The 17,116-nt window shown below is 38.9% G+C and overlaps 1 protein-coding gene across 5 annotated transcripts in view; it reads right to left on the bottom strand.

Annotated features, from left to right (window-relative positions):
- Positions 1 to 375: 375 nt before the first annotated feature.
- Positions 376 to 17,116, bottom strand: part of LOC127442631 (FH1/FH2 domain-containing protein 1-like) — an 82,596-nt gene continuing 65,855 nt past the window's right edge. For 4 of the 5 annotated variants that reach the window (XM_051700811.1, XM_051700817.1, XM_051700825.1 and 1 more), the window contains 10 exons: positions 15,692 to 16,587; positions 15,073 to 15,228; positions 14,668 to 14,850; positions 13,964 to 14,083; positions 11,317 to 11,478; positions 10,833 to 11,023; positions 10,285 to 10,477; positions 7,676 to 7,832; positions 4,000 to 4,176; positions 376 to 2,584 (listed from right to left, as the gene is read on the bottom strand). In XM_051700811.1, the coding sequence (XP_051556771.1) occupies positions 2,505 to 2,584; positions 4,000 to 4,176; positions 7,676 to 7,832; positions 10,285 to 10,477; positions 10,833 to 11,023; positions 11,317 to 11,478; positions 13,964 to 14,083; positions 14,668 to 14,850; positions 15,073 to 15,228; positions 15,692 to 16,587 (2,315 nt within the window). In that variant the 3' untranslated portion in view covers positions 376 to 2,504. Of the gene's footprint in view, positions 2,585 to 3,999; positions 4,177 to 7,675; positions 7,833 to 10,284; positions 10,478 to 10,832; positions 11,024 to 11,316; positions 11,479 to 13,963; positions 14,084 to 14,667; positions 14,851 to 15,072; positions 15,229 to 15,691; positions 16,588 to 17,116 lie in introns of those variants that run through there. The other variant, XM_051700843.1, reaches the window with a different exon arrangement.

Genomic DNA, 17,116 nt, shown 5'->3' with positions numbered 1-17,116 from the left:
GGGAGTTATATTTTGGTCCGTTCTCACCCAAAATTCATTGGATTGCTTCAGGAGACATGGATTAAACCACTGGAGTCAAATTGATAACTTTTGCTGCATTTACATCCTTTTTTTGAGCTTGGAAATTTGGTCACAATTTAATTGCATTGTATGGACAAACAAACAGACATCATTTCTCAATTAAAATATCTTTGATAGTGTTCCACAGAAGAAAGTGATACGAGTTTGAGTGTTTTGAGATGACATAAGTAAATTATGAGAGAACTATAGATTTTGGGTGAACTATTCCTTTAAATTGACACATGCCTCCCAAGGAGGATATCTGTCTTTGACTGTAAGATGGACCAGAAGCAAATTATGAATAAAAACAGAAAAATGTAAGAAAATATTTAATTTAGTTTCAAACAAAGCTCTGTCTTTGGATTCAAGGCCAACATGTCACTTTTTAATTATAAAGACATGTCAATGTACTCATCTAACATTTATCATAAAGTATTTGCAAACAGTTTCCTTTAACATGAAATGTTTTTGTAGCTTAGGTGTCAAGAGTGGGGGTGCACATCACTGGAACACACTAAAAGTGATACATTCAGAGTGAAAAACACATGCACTCATGCAAACGGCTTATGAAAAAAAAAATGTAATAAGGTTACACATACAGTAAAACAACAGAGTGACAGAGAACTCCCTGTGCAAAAAAGCAATACCAACAAAATCCTTAAAACATTTAGTTGTTAGTTATAACAATAGAAAGAAAAAAATATTTTACATTTTCAAATGTTCTGCTTTTGACACAACACCTCTCTTGAGCAGGAAGTAGAGTGGTGCATGCATATATTTGATAACAGTTTTAAAATAAAAGGTTTTGTGAAACGTGAACTAGTCAAAAGCTGAAAGTGTCAAATTTAAAGGAATATTCCGGGGTTCAATACAAGTTAAGCTCAATCGATTGCAGTTGTAGCATGTTCTTGATTACAACAAAAATAACTTAAAACTTTCCCCTCCTTTTTGTTAAAAAATGCAAACAACAAGGTTACAGTGAGGCATTTACAATGAAAGTGAATGGGGCCAATTTTTGAAGGGTTAAAAGGAAGAAATGTGAAGCTTATAATTTTAGAAAAGCACTTACATTAATTCTGTTAAAACCAGTGTATTATTTGAGCTGTAAAGTTATTTAAATCGTCGTTTTAGGGTTTAGAGCATACATCTTCATGGAAACTAAGTTGTAAATTGGAAAACTTTACACAGAAAAGGTTAGTAAGTGATTTTATCACACTAAATCAGTTTAATATGCATATTATTTATGTGTATATATATCTTTTGGCTAAACTTTTGAAACAGTGAGTATTTTAACATTCAAAAATTGGCCCCCATTCACTTCCATTGTAAGTGCCTCACTCTAACCCAGATTTTTGCTGCTTCCTTTTTTTTTTTTTTTTTTTTTTTTTTTTAAGAAAGGGAGGGACAAGTCGAAATTATAATTTTTTTTTTTTTTTTCTAATAATCAACATTATGCCACAAATACTACTGAATGAGCCTAACTTGCACTGAACCCAGAATATTCCTTTAAGTGACTTAAAATGAAAACCTGGTTGAGAGCATTATCTCCCACCCGCAATAATAAACATCAGGTCAAAAACGTGATACAGTAGAATACAGCACTGTGTTGTGCAGTAAACCTATCATGAGAGCTTTTTGTTTATATGAGTTTATGTCCTCTGTAATCAAGATCTCCTTGGCAGTCTAGATGTAAGCTTGAATGCTACACAGGAGCACATACTGTAGGTGGTCAGCTTTTCAGACACACATTAAACCTTGTGCAACACTCAAAAGTCAATCACTACTGGCAGTGCAGTTTAATCCAGGGTTTGGCTTTTATTAACGTGCCCCAAAAAACAGTGTGTTTGAGTTACCCTATTGCACTGATCTAGGACCAGTTTCTGGCTTCCAAGATCCTAACCTTGCATTTAGCCATTGTAGCAGAAATGGCAAAGTGGTCTATGAAAATTACAAAAGGTCCATTTCTAACTTAAAAACTGCCCTTTATGGGCTTACTCCCCTCAAACATCTTTGACTGATATATTGTGCTCCAATCTATGAGATAAGGCCCTATACAAAATAATATACTTGCATCTGGTCAAAATAATTAACATCTTACATCACATTTCATATGTGCATTTATGCTACATCAGTAAACTTAGGTTGTTTTTTAATACTAAATTATGTCTAATGTTTTAATACATGATATGTCTAATGGATACCATGCACACAGTTCATGTTTCCATATAGTAATGCAGTCTTAATGCAGCCATTTGTATTTCTGATAAAACCAAAAGACAAACAACTGGATGATTCATCCATTGAATTGTTCAGATTGGTAGACAAAAAGTTTAGTTGCAGACATTCCAGAAACTGTTTTCAGCAAATATCCCTTTGCCATCACAGTTCTTCCTGCCATTACCACAGGCCTCTTTAAGGCCCCAGCTGTGCCATGCGAGTGTTTTTCAGACATTCCCGTTAGGACTGCCAAGGCCAAGGGCTTGCACCACATCCACACTCAGTCCACTCTTCAGAGTCCTCCGCACTGCAACATACACAGCATGTGATTAAGACCAAAGCGCATCATCTTGCATTGTTTACAAAACATGCAAATCAATGTTAGTACTAATGCATTTTTGGTATGCCCTTTCCACACAGCAAAACAATGTATACAATGCAAAAATTTTAACTACAGTTTACACTGCTTTTACTTTTCTTTTACTTTTCTACTTTTAAATACTTTTTTTTTTTTTAATTGATGACAAATTGTATTTTAAGCCTCATATACAGCAGTTAGTGAGTAAGCTGAAACTGAAACTAGCCTTTTATTTTAGGAACAAATCATGTTTTTCACGATGTGATTAGAAGATTGGTTGAAGCAACATTTTTGCCTATTCTTGACAATGGTGACCTGTTGTATATGAATGCATCAGCGCACTGTCTTCATATGCTGGATGTTGTCTACCATGGGGCCTTAAGGTCTATTATTAATTTCTCAAACCTTGTCATTGGCATATATTTATTTACGAGGCAATTTTAGGAATATTACCTAGTTATTTATCTGTTTTCATGATGCAGAAATGTGGTGTTTATGGACTAGGCTCTCAGGATATCGTACTCATGACTGTTCCTAAAGCTCACTCTGAAATGGGTAAAAAGGCTTTTAAGTTTTCAGCACCACTTTATTGGAACAATCTGCAGTCTGTCCTTAAACTTCAAGACCTTATTACACTTAGTGAATTTTAGTGAATTTAAAATGATTGTTAAGTCCAAGGAATTACAATCATTTGATTGTAACTGTTGTTAATGATTGTGTTTTTTATATGTTGTTTCAAATGATTTATGTATTTATGTGGTATACTGTGTAGATCTGGTTGCTGCCTTTCTTGGCCAGGTCTCTCTTGTAAAAGAGATTCAAATCTCAATGGGACTAACCTGGTTAAATAAAGGATAAATACATTTTTTTTAAAAAGCACTCATACATAGACACTCAGTTCTTAATCCACTAAAATGATATTGCAAATTAAAGAATTTAATAGCTTAAGCACATTACAAATAAACCTCACAGTCTCAGATGCACAGAGTATTTACTCGGGTTCGGAGGATTGTGTGCTTTCAGTTCTCTTTTTTAAAAGTACAATTGCAAGAATGTGCCCTACAAGAGGCTCATTTTTTGCTGTTCGATTTCTGAGATGTCTGGCGAGTTAAACCCGCCAGACATGATATGGTGCCATGATATGGATCTGACAGGGAGATTTAGGGGCTTTTAAAAAACGTAGGAATGGTAGAAGCGAGATTATGACGTGTTTTGGATACAGACATTGTTGAGTGCAAACAGTGAACTAAATCCTTAATCCTATCCCCCAGGTTTACGAATACAACAATTATCAGAAATAGTTATAAAGTTCACTGGTCAAAAAAAAATTTTTTTTTATAGGATGACAGTCAAAATGTACTTACATGACTTTCTGTTAAGCCGTGAGCGCTTCCGTGTTTTTGGGCTAGACGCCCTCTCTGTAGGATTCTGGGTGACAGACTTAACCAGACGATCCATGATCTCATCTGTGGCATCATCCTGTGAGCTGGCACTGTCTTCTTTGGCTGTAGACATCAGTGTACTACTAACCCTGCCGAAACCTGTGAAGAAATTTCAATAGAGCTATATTCGTGATTCTAATAGAAAAAAAGTTCAAGATCAGTTAAATGGCTGAGGCAGGCTTCACTTTTTAGCTGGCTAAAGAAAATATGTGGCTTATGAAAGATGCATATTCAGGCAAATGCAGAATTGAGTGCCAAGTTTGAATCCAAAGCTTATCCATTCAGGTTTTTCCCAAGTTTTAATGATTGATCTGACAGTGAGCCATCAAAAACCTACCACTACAAAAGAGTAATATCGTCCACAAACTGATAAAAGGATGCAATTTTGTATTTACTCCAAAGATCTGTTAGCTCAGAAAACCCACTCCATGCAGCTTGCATGGTTGCCAGGCCCGGTTCTACAGGGTGCCAAGCACACTCAAACGAATGTTAGAGCACCCTCAATTGAATGTATAAGCCTAATAAAACTGTATAATGGCAAAGCAGTTTACCTTGAATCCTGTCAAACATACACACAAAATTTCAGCATCAAAACTAATAAATGTGTATGATCTTGCAAATCAGTCTATCCTAATTTGCAGTTCTGCGTTCATGCCTCCAATGTACACATGAGCATTTGATTGGTTAAGATCTCCGCTCGTGCATAAGAGAATTTGTAGCAGACTTCTCAATCCACCGCTTGTTGCTTTCAATTTGTATTCTGGGATAATAAACGGCCTATAACTGCTGGTCTAGAATCAGTTTCCCAAAGCCAAATCCAACTATTAGTGAAACACAAAAACTGACTCTAGATCAGTGGTTGCAGATAACATCTTCCTACTTCGCTTGCTGCATTCATGCACAGAGAAAAAGTACAGTAGCTATAAATGATTGTACAAACAAAAATAAATGAATAATGAAAAAAATTAAATGCAGTGTAATTTGTGGATTAAATATCAAGATGTTTTGGTAGCATTAAACATGATTTCATCTATTTATTTTTTTATGTATTACATTACTTCTCCACATTATACAGAGGACCCCCCACCATTTTCGGAAGCACCCTCAATTATTTTTAAGTGGAACCGGACCTGCTCTACCTTCATTACTGGATTCCTGTGATGATTGGCTCTCTACTGGTGAAGTAGGAGCACTGTCAGAGACATAAGGCCCATCTGTGGGATCAAATGGTCCAACCATAATACTCTAATTAAAATTATTTAATAAAATGTATTCTATATTAAAAGCAACACAAGAGTTTTCTCTTTGCACACATCCATGCTCCAAATGCTCTACCTTCATCATTCCCATGAAGGGTTGGTGATGTTGGACGATGTCCGCCCCAGAGGTAAAAATCTCTAAAAAGATTAAAATTTCCAATAAGAACAAAAACAAAACAAAAAGGCAACCTTAATCCAAATGTAGTCTGAGCTGAACTTGCCAAACCATTGCAGTAGTAATAACAAAAATGAAAATTATGTATCATCTTCATTCAGTTCCAAATTACATTCTTATACGTAACACAAAAGATGTCTCAATGAATATCATAGTGTCTTTTCGAATACAATGGCAGTGGAAAAGTAAAAAAAAAAAAGAAAAAAGACAAAAAAGGTAAAAAAAACATTATTCATGTGACTTGTGTGTCATATTCCAAACCTTCTGAAGGCATACAAAAGGTCCTTTTAAGAAACAACCAAATATAAAAAAAATTCAGTGTAAATCTTGATGTATGCTGTGCATTCATGAGTGCATATAAGGAATTTGTTCATTAACAAGGCACAATCTTGCTTCATAGTGCTCATGAACATGCAACAGACGTCGAAATCTTCTCTGAAAAATTACTTAAATTTCAGGTTTCCAGGGGCCTGGGTAGCTCAGTGGTAAAGACGCTGGCTACCACCCCTGGAGTTTGCTAGTTTGAATCCCAGGGCATGCTGAGTGACTCCAGCCAGGTCTCCTAAGCAACCAAATTGGCCCGGTTGCTAGGGAGGGTGGCGTCACATGGGATAACCTCCTCGTGATCACTATAATGTGGTTCGCTCTCAGTGGGGCACGTGGGGAGAGCGTGAAGCCTCCACACGCGCTATATCTCCGTGGTAACGCATTCAACAAGCCACGTGATAAGATGCACAGGTTGACGGTCTCAGACGCGGAGGCAGCTGAGATTCATCCTCTGCCACCGTCACTACGCCATCACGAGGACTTAGAGCACATTGGGAATTGGGCATTCCAAATTGGGAGAAAAAAAAAAAAGAAATATTTCAGGTTTGCATTGTACGGTAAAGACAGACAGCTTAAAACATATTTTTTTGTGTTCCGCACAAGAAAAAGTCAGATTGTTTAGACCGACATGAGGGTAAGACAAAACTATAATTTTTTAGATAATTATTTCTTTATGAGGCTGTAAGGGGGTTAGAGGGAAAGGAGGCGGTGAGAACCGGCTTGAAAATATAAATAATATTTAATTAAATAAAAAGACACACAAACACATACAGGGCAGCTGCCCATAATTCTCTCTCTCTCTCTCTCTCTCTCTCTCTCTCTCTCTCTCTCTCTCTCTCTCGAGCTGCCGTCTTCGGTCGCCTTTATCCCTCGCTCGCCTCATCAGGCTGATTGGGGTCTGGGCGTCCGTCATTCCGCCCGGCCCCGCCCTCCTCCGCGCTACACTCCTCTCTGCATTGCCTCAGGCCGGGGAGCCTCTGATGCACCGTCGCGTGGTCTCCGATCGCTCCTCCACCCTCTCAGGCGGACGACAGCCACTCCTCCCCGAGCGGATCGGAGTCAAACCTCCGACCCCCAGCGGACAGAACGCCCCTCCACTTTTCTGGCAGCATGTGGGGACACTCCTCCGCCCCTGGCAGCGACTCCAACGCTCCAGCGGTCGGGGAGTCCCGTCCCTCCTCGCCTCGCGGACGGTGACTGTTCCCCACATCCGGGCGGTCGGGCTACTCCGTCCCCCGGCGGATGGCAGCGGCGCTCCCCTGGGTGGACTGCAGTGTCGAGGACTCTACGATGGGCATCCCTCCTCCCTCCCGGGTTTCGGCACCAATGTAAGGGGGTTAGAGGGAAAGGAGGAGGCGAGAACCGGCTTAACAATATAAATAATATTTAATTAAATAAAAAGACACACAAACACATACAGGGCAGCTGCCCATAATTCTCTCTCTCTCGAGCTACTGTCTCCGGTCGCCTTTATCCCTCGCTCGCCTCATCAGGCTGATTGGGGTCCGGGCGTCTGTCATTCCGCCCGGCCCCGCCCTCCTCCGCGCTACAGAGGCCTAATGAGTTTAAATGGAGTTTAAACTGAAACTGGTTGTTAGGACATTGAACAACATCTGTGTTGGGTAACTCCACAATAATTGTATTTGAAGGTGCTCAGTTCTGCTTCTGGAGATCTACTAATGACGATCTTCTGGTTCACGGGAAAAAGCAGGTTTTTTAGAGCAGGCTTAAAACTAAGTTGCACAGGAAGTTATAGCACCAGGAAAAGCATCTGAGCATCCCTACTCTAAAATGAAAGCTGAAAATAACCTGGATTTGCTGTGTAATGGTTTCTTACTTCGAACAGCACGGCTTCTGCGCAGCATGCTAGGGTTGTCATTAGCGATGAGCAAGTTTTTCATATTTTCATGCTCCTCTTGGGCTGGTTCTGGTTCTACTGTTGAGGAAACTGGAGATGGGCCGTCCAGTGGTACTGCTCCAGAGAACTTTTCTGTCTGTGACAATTGGTTCAAAGAGTATGATAATTTATAAGCAATATTTAGTCTTATTCTATTCAATTAAAAGTTGAAGATGATAAAATGGTAATTTTCCTTCAGTAGTTCCTCTATAAGGAAGTTAAGCAAGTAAAAGGAATAGTTCACTCAAAAATTACAATTCTTTCATCCTTTACTAACCCTTATGACCCATACTCATATGACTTTCCTTCTTCTGCGGAACACAAATGAAGATGTTTAGATAGCTGCCTTTATGTCCTCCAAAAAGGACATAAAGGCAGCATAAAGGTAATCCATAATCTATGGCTGTCACGATTACTCGATTTAATTTGATTACTCGATTAAAAATATTCCTCGTTTACAAAATTGCAGAATCGGCAAATCAAAAATAAGGCCGAAGTGCAGCAGTGCACGGACGAGGGTCCAAACCCATAACCACAAGAGGTGTCAGCTGTGTGACAGCGCTTCACTTTAAATTTGAAAAACCAATGCAGGACCTAAAAACCATCACTTCAGCAATGCAACATCACTTGAAAATATGGCATAAAGTTTTCCCAAAACCAACGGACTCACACGAGGTAAGCTCATCCGCATACGATTGCGGTGCTGAGTGTAGGCAGAGTCTGATAGCTTGTGTTTTTTCTAACAGAGAAGAGGCCTTGGATGTAGGGTAGGTCTGCTCATGGGGGTGGGGGTGGGGGGGTTATTCAACACTGATTGTATGGTATGTCTTGATGGGAAAGGAGGAACATCTTGATCGGAGAGCAAGAACGAGAGGCATTCGAGAGGATCCAGTGTCCAGCTGCAGGGGGTGGCAGGGAGACGTCCCACCACCAGGACATGTTCTGGGTTTAATGGGGTGAAACATCTGTGATAGGTGGCTGGACAACTGAAGGCACTGGCGGAGGTGTGGCAGGCAGTAATGCCCAGCAGCTTTAGACATTTACCTGTGCATCGGATTACACTTTGTATGTAAATGCAATCTTCTCCCTCATCACTTAATCGTGATGATTAAGTTTGTAATACTTCACAATGCCCCATTTTCTGTAAATATTTTATAGTTTATGGCCATTATCACAGGTAACACTTAATATAGGAACCCAGAGAACTTTATTTCCTGAATAAATCCGCAGGTCTGTCTGTATGCTGTCAGTCAAAGCTCAACGTGAGCCGTTAAAGCCACACAGCTGCGCGTCTTGGGACCGCAGAGACAAAATTAAACTTTGGTTTACTGGAAGGAGAAATCTCTACATGTGGAATTAGTAACAATGTTTACTCAAAAAGGAACTGAATGTCCAGATGCTTAAGGGCATTTTACACGGTACGTGGCAAGTGACAAACTTTTGCGATCTTCACGCGCAGCAATGCCTACAACTGCTGCAGCTCAACACAAGAGAGTGAAAACGTACCTCACGCAATTACTGTTAATATTGTAATCCATGTTGCAGTTTAACAATGTATATAACTCATCCTCAATAAACAAGATTGGTGTGCAGACATTGTTTCTGAAAAGATTAAAAATATTTTATTTTCATGGCATATTTTCCCACATTTGAGTTCTAAACTGAAATGGGTAGATCGAGTTGAACTAGTTTGAACTAAAAGTAGATCTTGCATTTAAAAAAAGGGTGGGCGCACCTAAAGTAGCCAATGTCTGTCAGCTTGAATTATATATATAATATAGATATGCTTTGGCTTTAGATATTGTTTTCACAATTGTTGTGTTGTTATTCAATTGCAATGCACCAAAAATTAGGCTAACGAATGCATTTTAGCCCAACATGACTTTACATCGACAACTTTACACAATCTAATTTAATTTTTTTTTCAATTATTTGATTAATCGTCAGAATTATCGCTAGATTACTTCACCAAAATAATCAATAGTGATAGCCCTACCATAATCCATATGTGGATTAATCCATGTCTTCTGAAGCGTGTACAGCGCTCTGTGTCTGCGTCAAGTGCAAGGAAGTGAAATCAAGCTTCAAATCATGACTACGTCTAGGAGACTGCAGATGTCAAGATTTATAGTGAAAAAGGCATTACATTTTGGTCTGTTTCTCACCTAAAACCAATCATATTGCTTCAGAAGACATGGATTAATCCACTTAAGTCATATGATTACCTTTATGCTACCTATATCTCCATCAAAATATCTTCCTTTGTGTTCCGCAGAAGAAAGAAAGTCATACGAGTTTGGGACGGCATAAGGGTGAGTAAATTATAAGAGAACTGTCACTTTTGGGTGAACTATTACTTTAATGCACCCTATATGAAGAGGACATGATCCAATAAGCCTGTTAGCATGCTAATTAACACATGGCATGGATAAATTTCTCTTATAAAAAACAGCTTTGGTGAAATGTTATGACTTTTAAAAAAAAAGGTAATTAATAAAGTCATAAATCTGCTTTAAATAAAGTTTGATCAAGAGTTTTCTGTCTCACACCTCTGTGATCAGCATGCCCCGGGTTTTTGTGCGCTCCCGGTGGGCGGCACGTTTGCGTTTCTGGGTGAGGACTCTCTCTCGGGTAGTGCGGTATTCCAACGCAAACTCACTTATGATCTTACAGAACTGAGTTACTTTAGTATCCCGCACTGAGTATGAGGGTTGACCCAGGTACAGCAGGAAGGAATGAAACCTGCAAAATGGAGCAGAGAAAGCAAAAAATGTGTTACCATTTACTACGGTTTATCCTAATTAAAAGACTATACATAGTTGTTCATACTCATCAACTCAGTGGGAGCAGTTGAGTGCTTTTGGAAACTTTTGATGTACCTATAGATTTATGCACTGAGCAGACACTTTTATCCAAAGCAGTAAATATTTTATCCATTCAAGGTAGCATTTTATCATTTTACCTTATCCTTGCTAGTTCTACCACCATGCGCTACAGCCATGCTCTACAACTGATGATTTTAACAATTGAATTAGATTTCTTGAGGTCTAAAATGGATCACAGTGTTCCCAGAGTTTTGTGTGTGTGTTTGTGTTACCTGTTAATAATGCGTCTGTGAACTACTTTCAGTATAATGATCCTTTCAGTACAGTCTTTCAGGAATTCTGTCATCTTGTTCTTCAGAAGAGCTTTAGTCTCGTGTTTGGACATGACTTTAAGATTATCCCAGGATGCTTTGCATTTTCTCTCCAACTGAATAAGGTTTTCAGACAACTGCTCAAAATCCACCTGTGGGAAAAGAAGGAGAGAAAGATGAAGACAATGAACACTATGGGTTCTTTGCCGAGTGACCTTCAAGGAGAGAAACAAATACAAAGAAACATGAAACTTGCAGCACTGAGGTTCATTCCTCAATCAACATGGCAACCTTTAAAAGATGTATTACAGAAAATTAGATTTACAGAAAAGAGCTACTACACAGGCCATACCAAACAAGGGCTGAAAATGAAAATCCCTCAATTAAAGATGAAAATGGTTTTGCTAAAAGTGTAAGATTGAAAATATACATAAAAAATACATACCTTAGCAGACCGTGTGAGGGCAGGGATCTCAGAGTAGAGGTCTGTCGTGTCTGGGTAGTTCTCTGCCACAAAGTTGCAGGTATGATGAAGCAGAGACTGTCTGTGTACTGTGTCCTTCACCTCAGTTACCTTCTCCAGATAACTGAGCTCAAAGCCCTTAGCCTGCATGAGAAAGGACAAGAGACATACCAATTAAAGTCATCATTACGGTATGTAATTTAAATGGTTTCTTGGCAACTGATTTTAAGTGTTCACCCAAAATGAAAATTCTGCCATCATTTAGTCACCCTCATGTTGTCCATGGAATACAAAAGGTGTTGCTAGGCTCAACAACTAGTCACTATTCACTTTCGTTGTATGGAAAATAAAGAAGCAATGACAGTGATTGATGATTGAGACTAACATTCTGGCCAGCATCTCTTTTTGTGTTTCACAGGTGAAAGAAAATCATACAGCTTTGGAACAACTTGACGGTGAGTAAATGATGGCAGTTTTCATTTTCGAGTGAACCACCCCTTTAAGATGCCCATTCAATAGATCAGGTAGCACCCATGAACAGACATGATGTTCTGTAGAGTTCAAATTAAAGAGATTTATTGAACACTTAAGTCATCAGCATAAAATAGCATAGCATTTGACTTAGAACTGGTAATGCTTAAGACACCAGGTTAAGTGAAATTGATGACATATGCCTTATGAATGATTCATGACAGAAAAGTGTGAAATGTTCAGGAAGCTTTTTGTTCTTACTGAAGCCTAATGATCCCTTTCCAGTCTGGGTCACGTGGATTTGATCTTTGTGTGCCGTGGTTCAAGATGAAAAATTTCTATACACGGTAGCTTGGATTGAATATCATATACAGTAATTGTGTGTGCATGTCTGTGTGTGTAGCATTCAAGAGGTCATAAAAGGCTACACTATCTCTTACCCACCAACCTCAGAAAATGTGCCATGCAGAGTCTTAACCCTTAAATGCATGGGTGTTTCACCAAACATATTACATGCCACGGTCTTTAGCAACCTGGCACATGTATCTATCACAAACAGATCTACAAAATGCCCAGATAGTGTCAATTTTGAAAAACATTTTCAATACAATAGAATATATTCTTATATATTTTTATATTTGTATTTTCATACATCAATGAGATGATGCAACAAATATAGAACAGGATTCATTACTTCCACACTGAATTTTCATGAGAGGCAAGTTTCTGTCAAACACATACTGAGCAAAACATATCACGTAAGCTACACATAAGCTATAGATAGGCAGAATCAGTCACTTTTAGAGTCTAAACAGATGCGTAACTTACATAATTTCAGTAGTACATCCATATGTCAACAGCCAAATCATACTGTTCATGTGTTACACTTGCTATAGTTTACTTCCATGTTCTTTGTCAAATAGCAATATCAAATGTAAATCTATTCAATTACTGAAACATCAGCGCCACCTTGAATAAGAGATAACATGTATAATATGTATGTGTACATGCATATGGAATACTGATAATTCACCATTGTCACACAGAATATGAACGTGATATAGTAGTTATTTTTCTGAATATAGTACTCATTTGTCTTGTAATAAACAAATAAATATAAATCCTGTGATAGTAAACTTATGTAGATATAAAATAATCATAAAAATATGATTTATGGAAGCTCTACTATTACATATCTGAAGTCTTTAATGACCCTTTACACTTTTGGTGATTAAGCATTTATAACAAAATATATTGTTGCAATTTACCTTCACTTTTTTTCCACACTATTCAGAAAAGTAAGGTTGAGGAATACTAAAGAGGTGTGGGCATAACGCCAAACAAAAACGCACAGGGGGTGGAATCAGATCCCAGGTCACTAAATACGCAAGGTATGCATTAAAAATTTCAACATATCTTAACTTTGACAGGCAACAGCAAAGGATTAAGGCATCAAAACAGAGCTCCTCTGACTAATCACAAATGTCCATCAAGCTTCAGACTGGTACACCTGTCCTTAATATGTAACACTGCTCCTTAAAGGAGCAATATGTAACATTGACATCAAGTGTTTAAAATGGGTACTGCAGTCCAAATTCAAAATATTGGAGAGAGTTGTCTCCCCCACCCCCTCCTGCCCCAGACTCCAAGCTCATACAGGTTGCCAGGTTGAGGACACGCAACAGGAATGAGCAAACTGACAATGGCAAGTGACGAGCCTTACACTGTAAGTTGATCAGCTAATGTATACGTTTGCAATGTTTTTATTGTTTGCAAATTATAAACCAGCTCATGTGGATTTTTTATAACTCTGTCAATGTTAGCTAGATATATTACGGGCTTCCATGGCTGCAGCGCGCTGTGTTTGCCCGCTAACTTGCTTCAAATGTGGCAACCCGGGATGTCGAAATACTGTTGGGAAATGGGCAGTGGGCGGGGTCCCACAGGCCAAAACACAAACAGAAATTCCGGCCTGGAACGGACATATACTGGCTGTAGCATTGTTTTCGGAGAAGCCAGTATTTCAACTTACCATGTTTCCTAAATATCTGATAACATATTATGAGAATTTTATGTTTAGTACAGTAAATATATTACATATTTCACCTTTGAATCATGTGAAATAATGAAGTCACTACCAAGGAGATGTAGCACTTACGCTGGTGCTATTGAGAAAGTTTCCAGTGGCTAGTAGTGTTGCTAGGATACGCTTGAAGGTTTTGTTCTTGGCAAGCTGTTCCATTCCCAGTTTCAGGTCAAAAAGAGGCTCCGCAATCTCCTGCAATATTCATGTGTGACAGATAGAAGAATGACAAAGAAGAATGAATGAATGAGGGAAAGAGAGAGACAAATTGAGCAAGAATACTTAAGGATCAATGCCTCATTGGGAATTTTAAAGATTGATTTTGATCTTTAGGGTGGGCAACAGGTTGTATCTTCTCAGTCCCCATTATTCATGTTTCACCATCGGTTGGGAGACATCAAAACTTTTTTGGGTGAAAGCCCCCCCTTAAACCCAGCCAATGTAATACATGGTACTTTACTGTGCCACATAGCAACAGGTGTATTTATTAGTGTTTTCCCATGTTTTGAACGTGGCTCATCCAGTCAAAATTCTGAGTCAGAACTATTCATTTAAAAAATACATTTAAGAATCTAATTCTCCATCAAATGCCATCAATGCAAGGTGTATTATGACTTGGACTAGTTCTTGAACAGCAAGTGCTCAGTTGAATAATAAATGTATAATGACATTTACATTTGACTGCTAGAAGGGACATCTAATATCTTATTGGAGATTTAATAATCTTTCATTGCTGTTAAAAAGGGAGTATAAAAAGACAACTGTCATATGGCTCTGACCTTCTCCAGGGTCTCATAGTTCAGTTTAAAGGCCCAGAGCTGTAATCTGGCAGTAAGGCCGCTGATGGAGGAGAGAGTGAGCAGGAACTGCTCTGCTGTACCCAGTGGTACATCAGGATTTGCCAGCTGTGCCTCCTGAATCTTCTGTTTCTCCTCATCTGTAGGAGTCATGGTCAGGATTTTCTACAGAGTAGGATGCAATGAATGTATTTCATAAAATCTAAACTGTACACATTAATAATTGAAATGTTATGAAAAGTAACTTAGTTCATATATTTTATTTAAAAGTATAAACAGAAACAAGACTGAAAAACTTGTATTTCCTCATTAAAGATATAAATAAATGCAAAGACAAACATTAAATGTGCTACTACTGCCCCCTTATTGATATCAGTACTGCGTTACCTCAATGCCCTCTTTACTGATGGCAAACTCATCAAAATTTAGGATGGCAGTCTTGATGACATGTACAGCAGGTAAAACAGTCATGCCAATGTTGATGGCATTGCTTCTCTTAGGATCAAGGACTACAAGTGCTGCTTTCTTTGCCTCAGTACCCTTCTGTAGTAAAATGAGAAATAAATATAATGCCAACACTTTACAACAAGGTTGCATTGGTTAATATTAGTTAACACAATGGTGAATATGAACTAACAATGAACAATACTTTTACAGCATTTATTAATTTTGGTTAATGGTAATTTCTACATGTACTTCTAATTAGTTCATGCATTAGGAACCAACATGAACAAGTATTTTAATAAATTAACTTTAACAATGATTACTAAATGCTGAAAACATCTACATTGTTAATTCCTGATACCCTAATGCATTAACTAATGTTAACCAATACAGTGCCTCCATTGCAATTTATGTAAATAAACCTAAATCCTTAATAGCATACCTTAATCGTCAAAATAAAAAGATCAAGAAGTTGTAGCTTTAACATTTATTTATCTATATAGCAACTATTACTAATTAACTTTAGTAAAATTATATCCATAAACCAGTTTGCTCATTGCACCTTTGCTATTGGAAGTTCCTTTCCTTTGGACTCAAACAGGTGCTCCAGCTTAGCCGTATCGACTACAACCTTATCAAGCGATGCCCACACTGTGCCCCGCCCAAACTTGCACTTCCTGGGGCTGTCAGGCTGCTTGAGCTCCTTCCAAAACAGCTTGACCGTTTTCCGTTTCTTGACAAACTCTGGATTAATCCCCTGAGATGGGGGCGTAGGAGGGAGTCCCGGAGGAGGGGGCACAATCAGTCCTCCACAAGGAGGAGGAGGAGGAGGGGGTGGAGCCAGTCCAGCTTGCACAGAAGGAGGAGGAGGAGGGGGAGGTGGTGGTGGAGGGCCAGAGCCCAGCCCTGGCACTGAGGGAGGGGGTGGTGGTATTCCATTAGGCAAGGTAGTGTCAAAAGTGTCAATATCCAGCACATCAATATCTTCCTCTTCCATTAAGTCGGAGAAATCAAGATCTTTGATACGCAGAGGCCTGGAGCAGGGCTGCAGCTGCTCCCAGGAATCCTGACTACCTCTGGATAATGGTGTCATCATTGTCTTTTCCAAACTCTGTGAGTGCATGTCTGCTTCAATACTGTACTGTGGACGCAACTTCTTGAGTTTCTGTTCCTCGGCTAGTCTGGCACGAGCTGCCTGAGCACTACCTCCAAGGCCCTCCAACTCAGCCCGCCAGGATGTGTCCTCTGTGGACTGAGAAGAGCAGGACTGCAGTCTGGAGAGCCGTCCAGCCACATCGGTGATGCCATGGTCCTCTAGAGCACTTTCCAGACTTGGACTCTTTAGACCTCCAGATGTGGTGTTGTTTTTGGAGTAGAGCATGTCCAACATGAATTTCCTGTCAGTAGACAGAGTGCTGTGCTGTTCTGTTGCACTGCCCTGACGCTGCACACCGCCCTCTAGAGAAAGGAGAACACTCAGCAGATGAAGGAAAATATTCGCAAGCATCATAAATAATATAGTCTGAAGAACAACCATTTACCCAATAAAATACACAAGTGCAGTTGCTTCTCAAGAAAGAAAATTAAGAAAGTTCTAAATAAATAAATGATATAAAGTCTGTAAGAATGTTCTTAAGTGCAATTCATGAGGAACATTCATAAGAACATTCTTAAGAAGTATTTTTGGCAATATAAAGTATTCTTAAAATTTTTCTCAAAGGAATAGTTCCCCCAAAAAAGAAATTTCTCATCATTTGCACACCCTCATGCCATCCCAGATGTGTATGACTTTCTTTCTTTCTGCTGAACACAAACAAAGATTTTTAGAAGGATTTCAGCTCTGTAGGTCCATACAATGCAAGTAAACGGTGTGCCAGAAATTCGAAGCTCCAAAAAGCACATAAAGGCAGCATAAAAGTAATCCATATGACTCCAGTGGTTAAATCCATGTCATCAGAAGCAATATAATAGGTGTGGGTGAGAAACA

Source organism: Myxocyprinus asiaticus, chromosome 1, assembly GCF_019703515.2.
Source record: "Myxocyprinus asiaticus isolate MX2 ecotype Aquarium Trade chromosome 1, UBuf_Myxa_2, whole genome shotgun sequence".
NCBI classification, from domain to species: domain Eukaryota; kingdom Metazoa; phylum Chordata; class Actinopteri; order Cypriniformes; family Catostomidae; genus Myxocyprinus; species Myxocyprinus asiaticus.
Note: the sequence above shows the minus strand (reverse complement) of the source record. Positions and strands in the feature narration are given on the sequence as shown.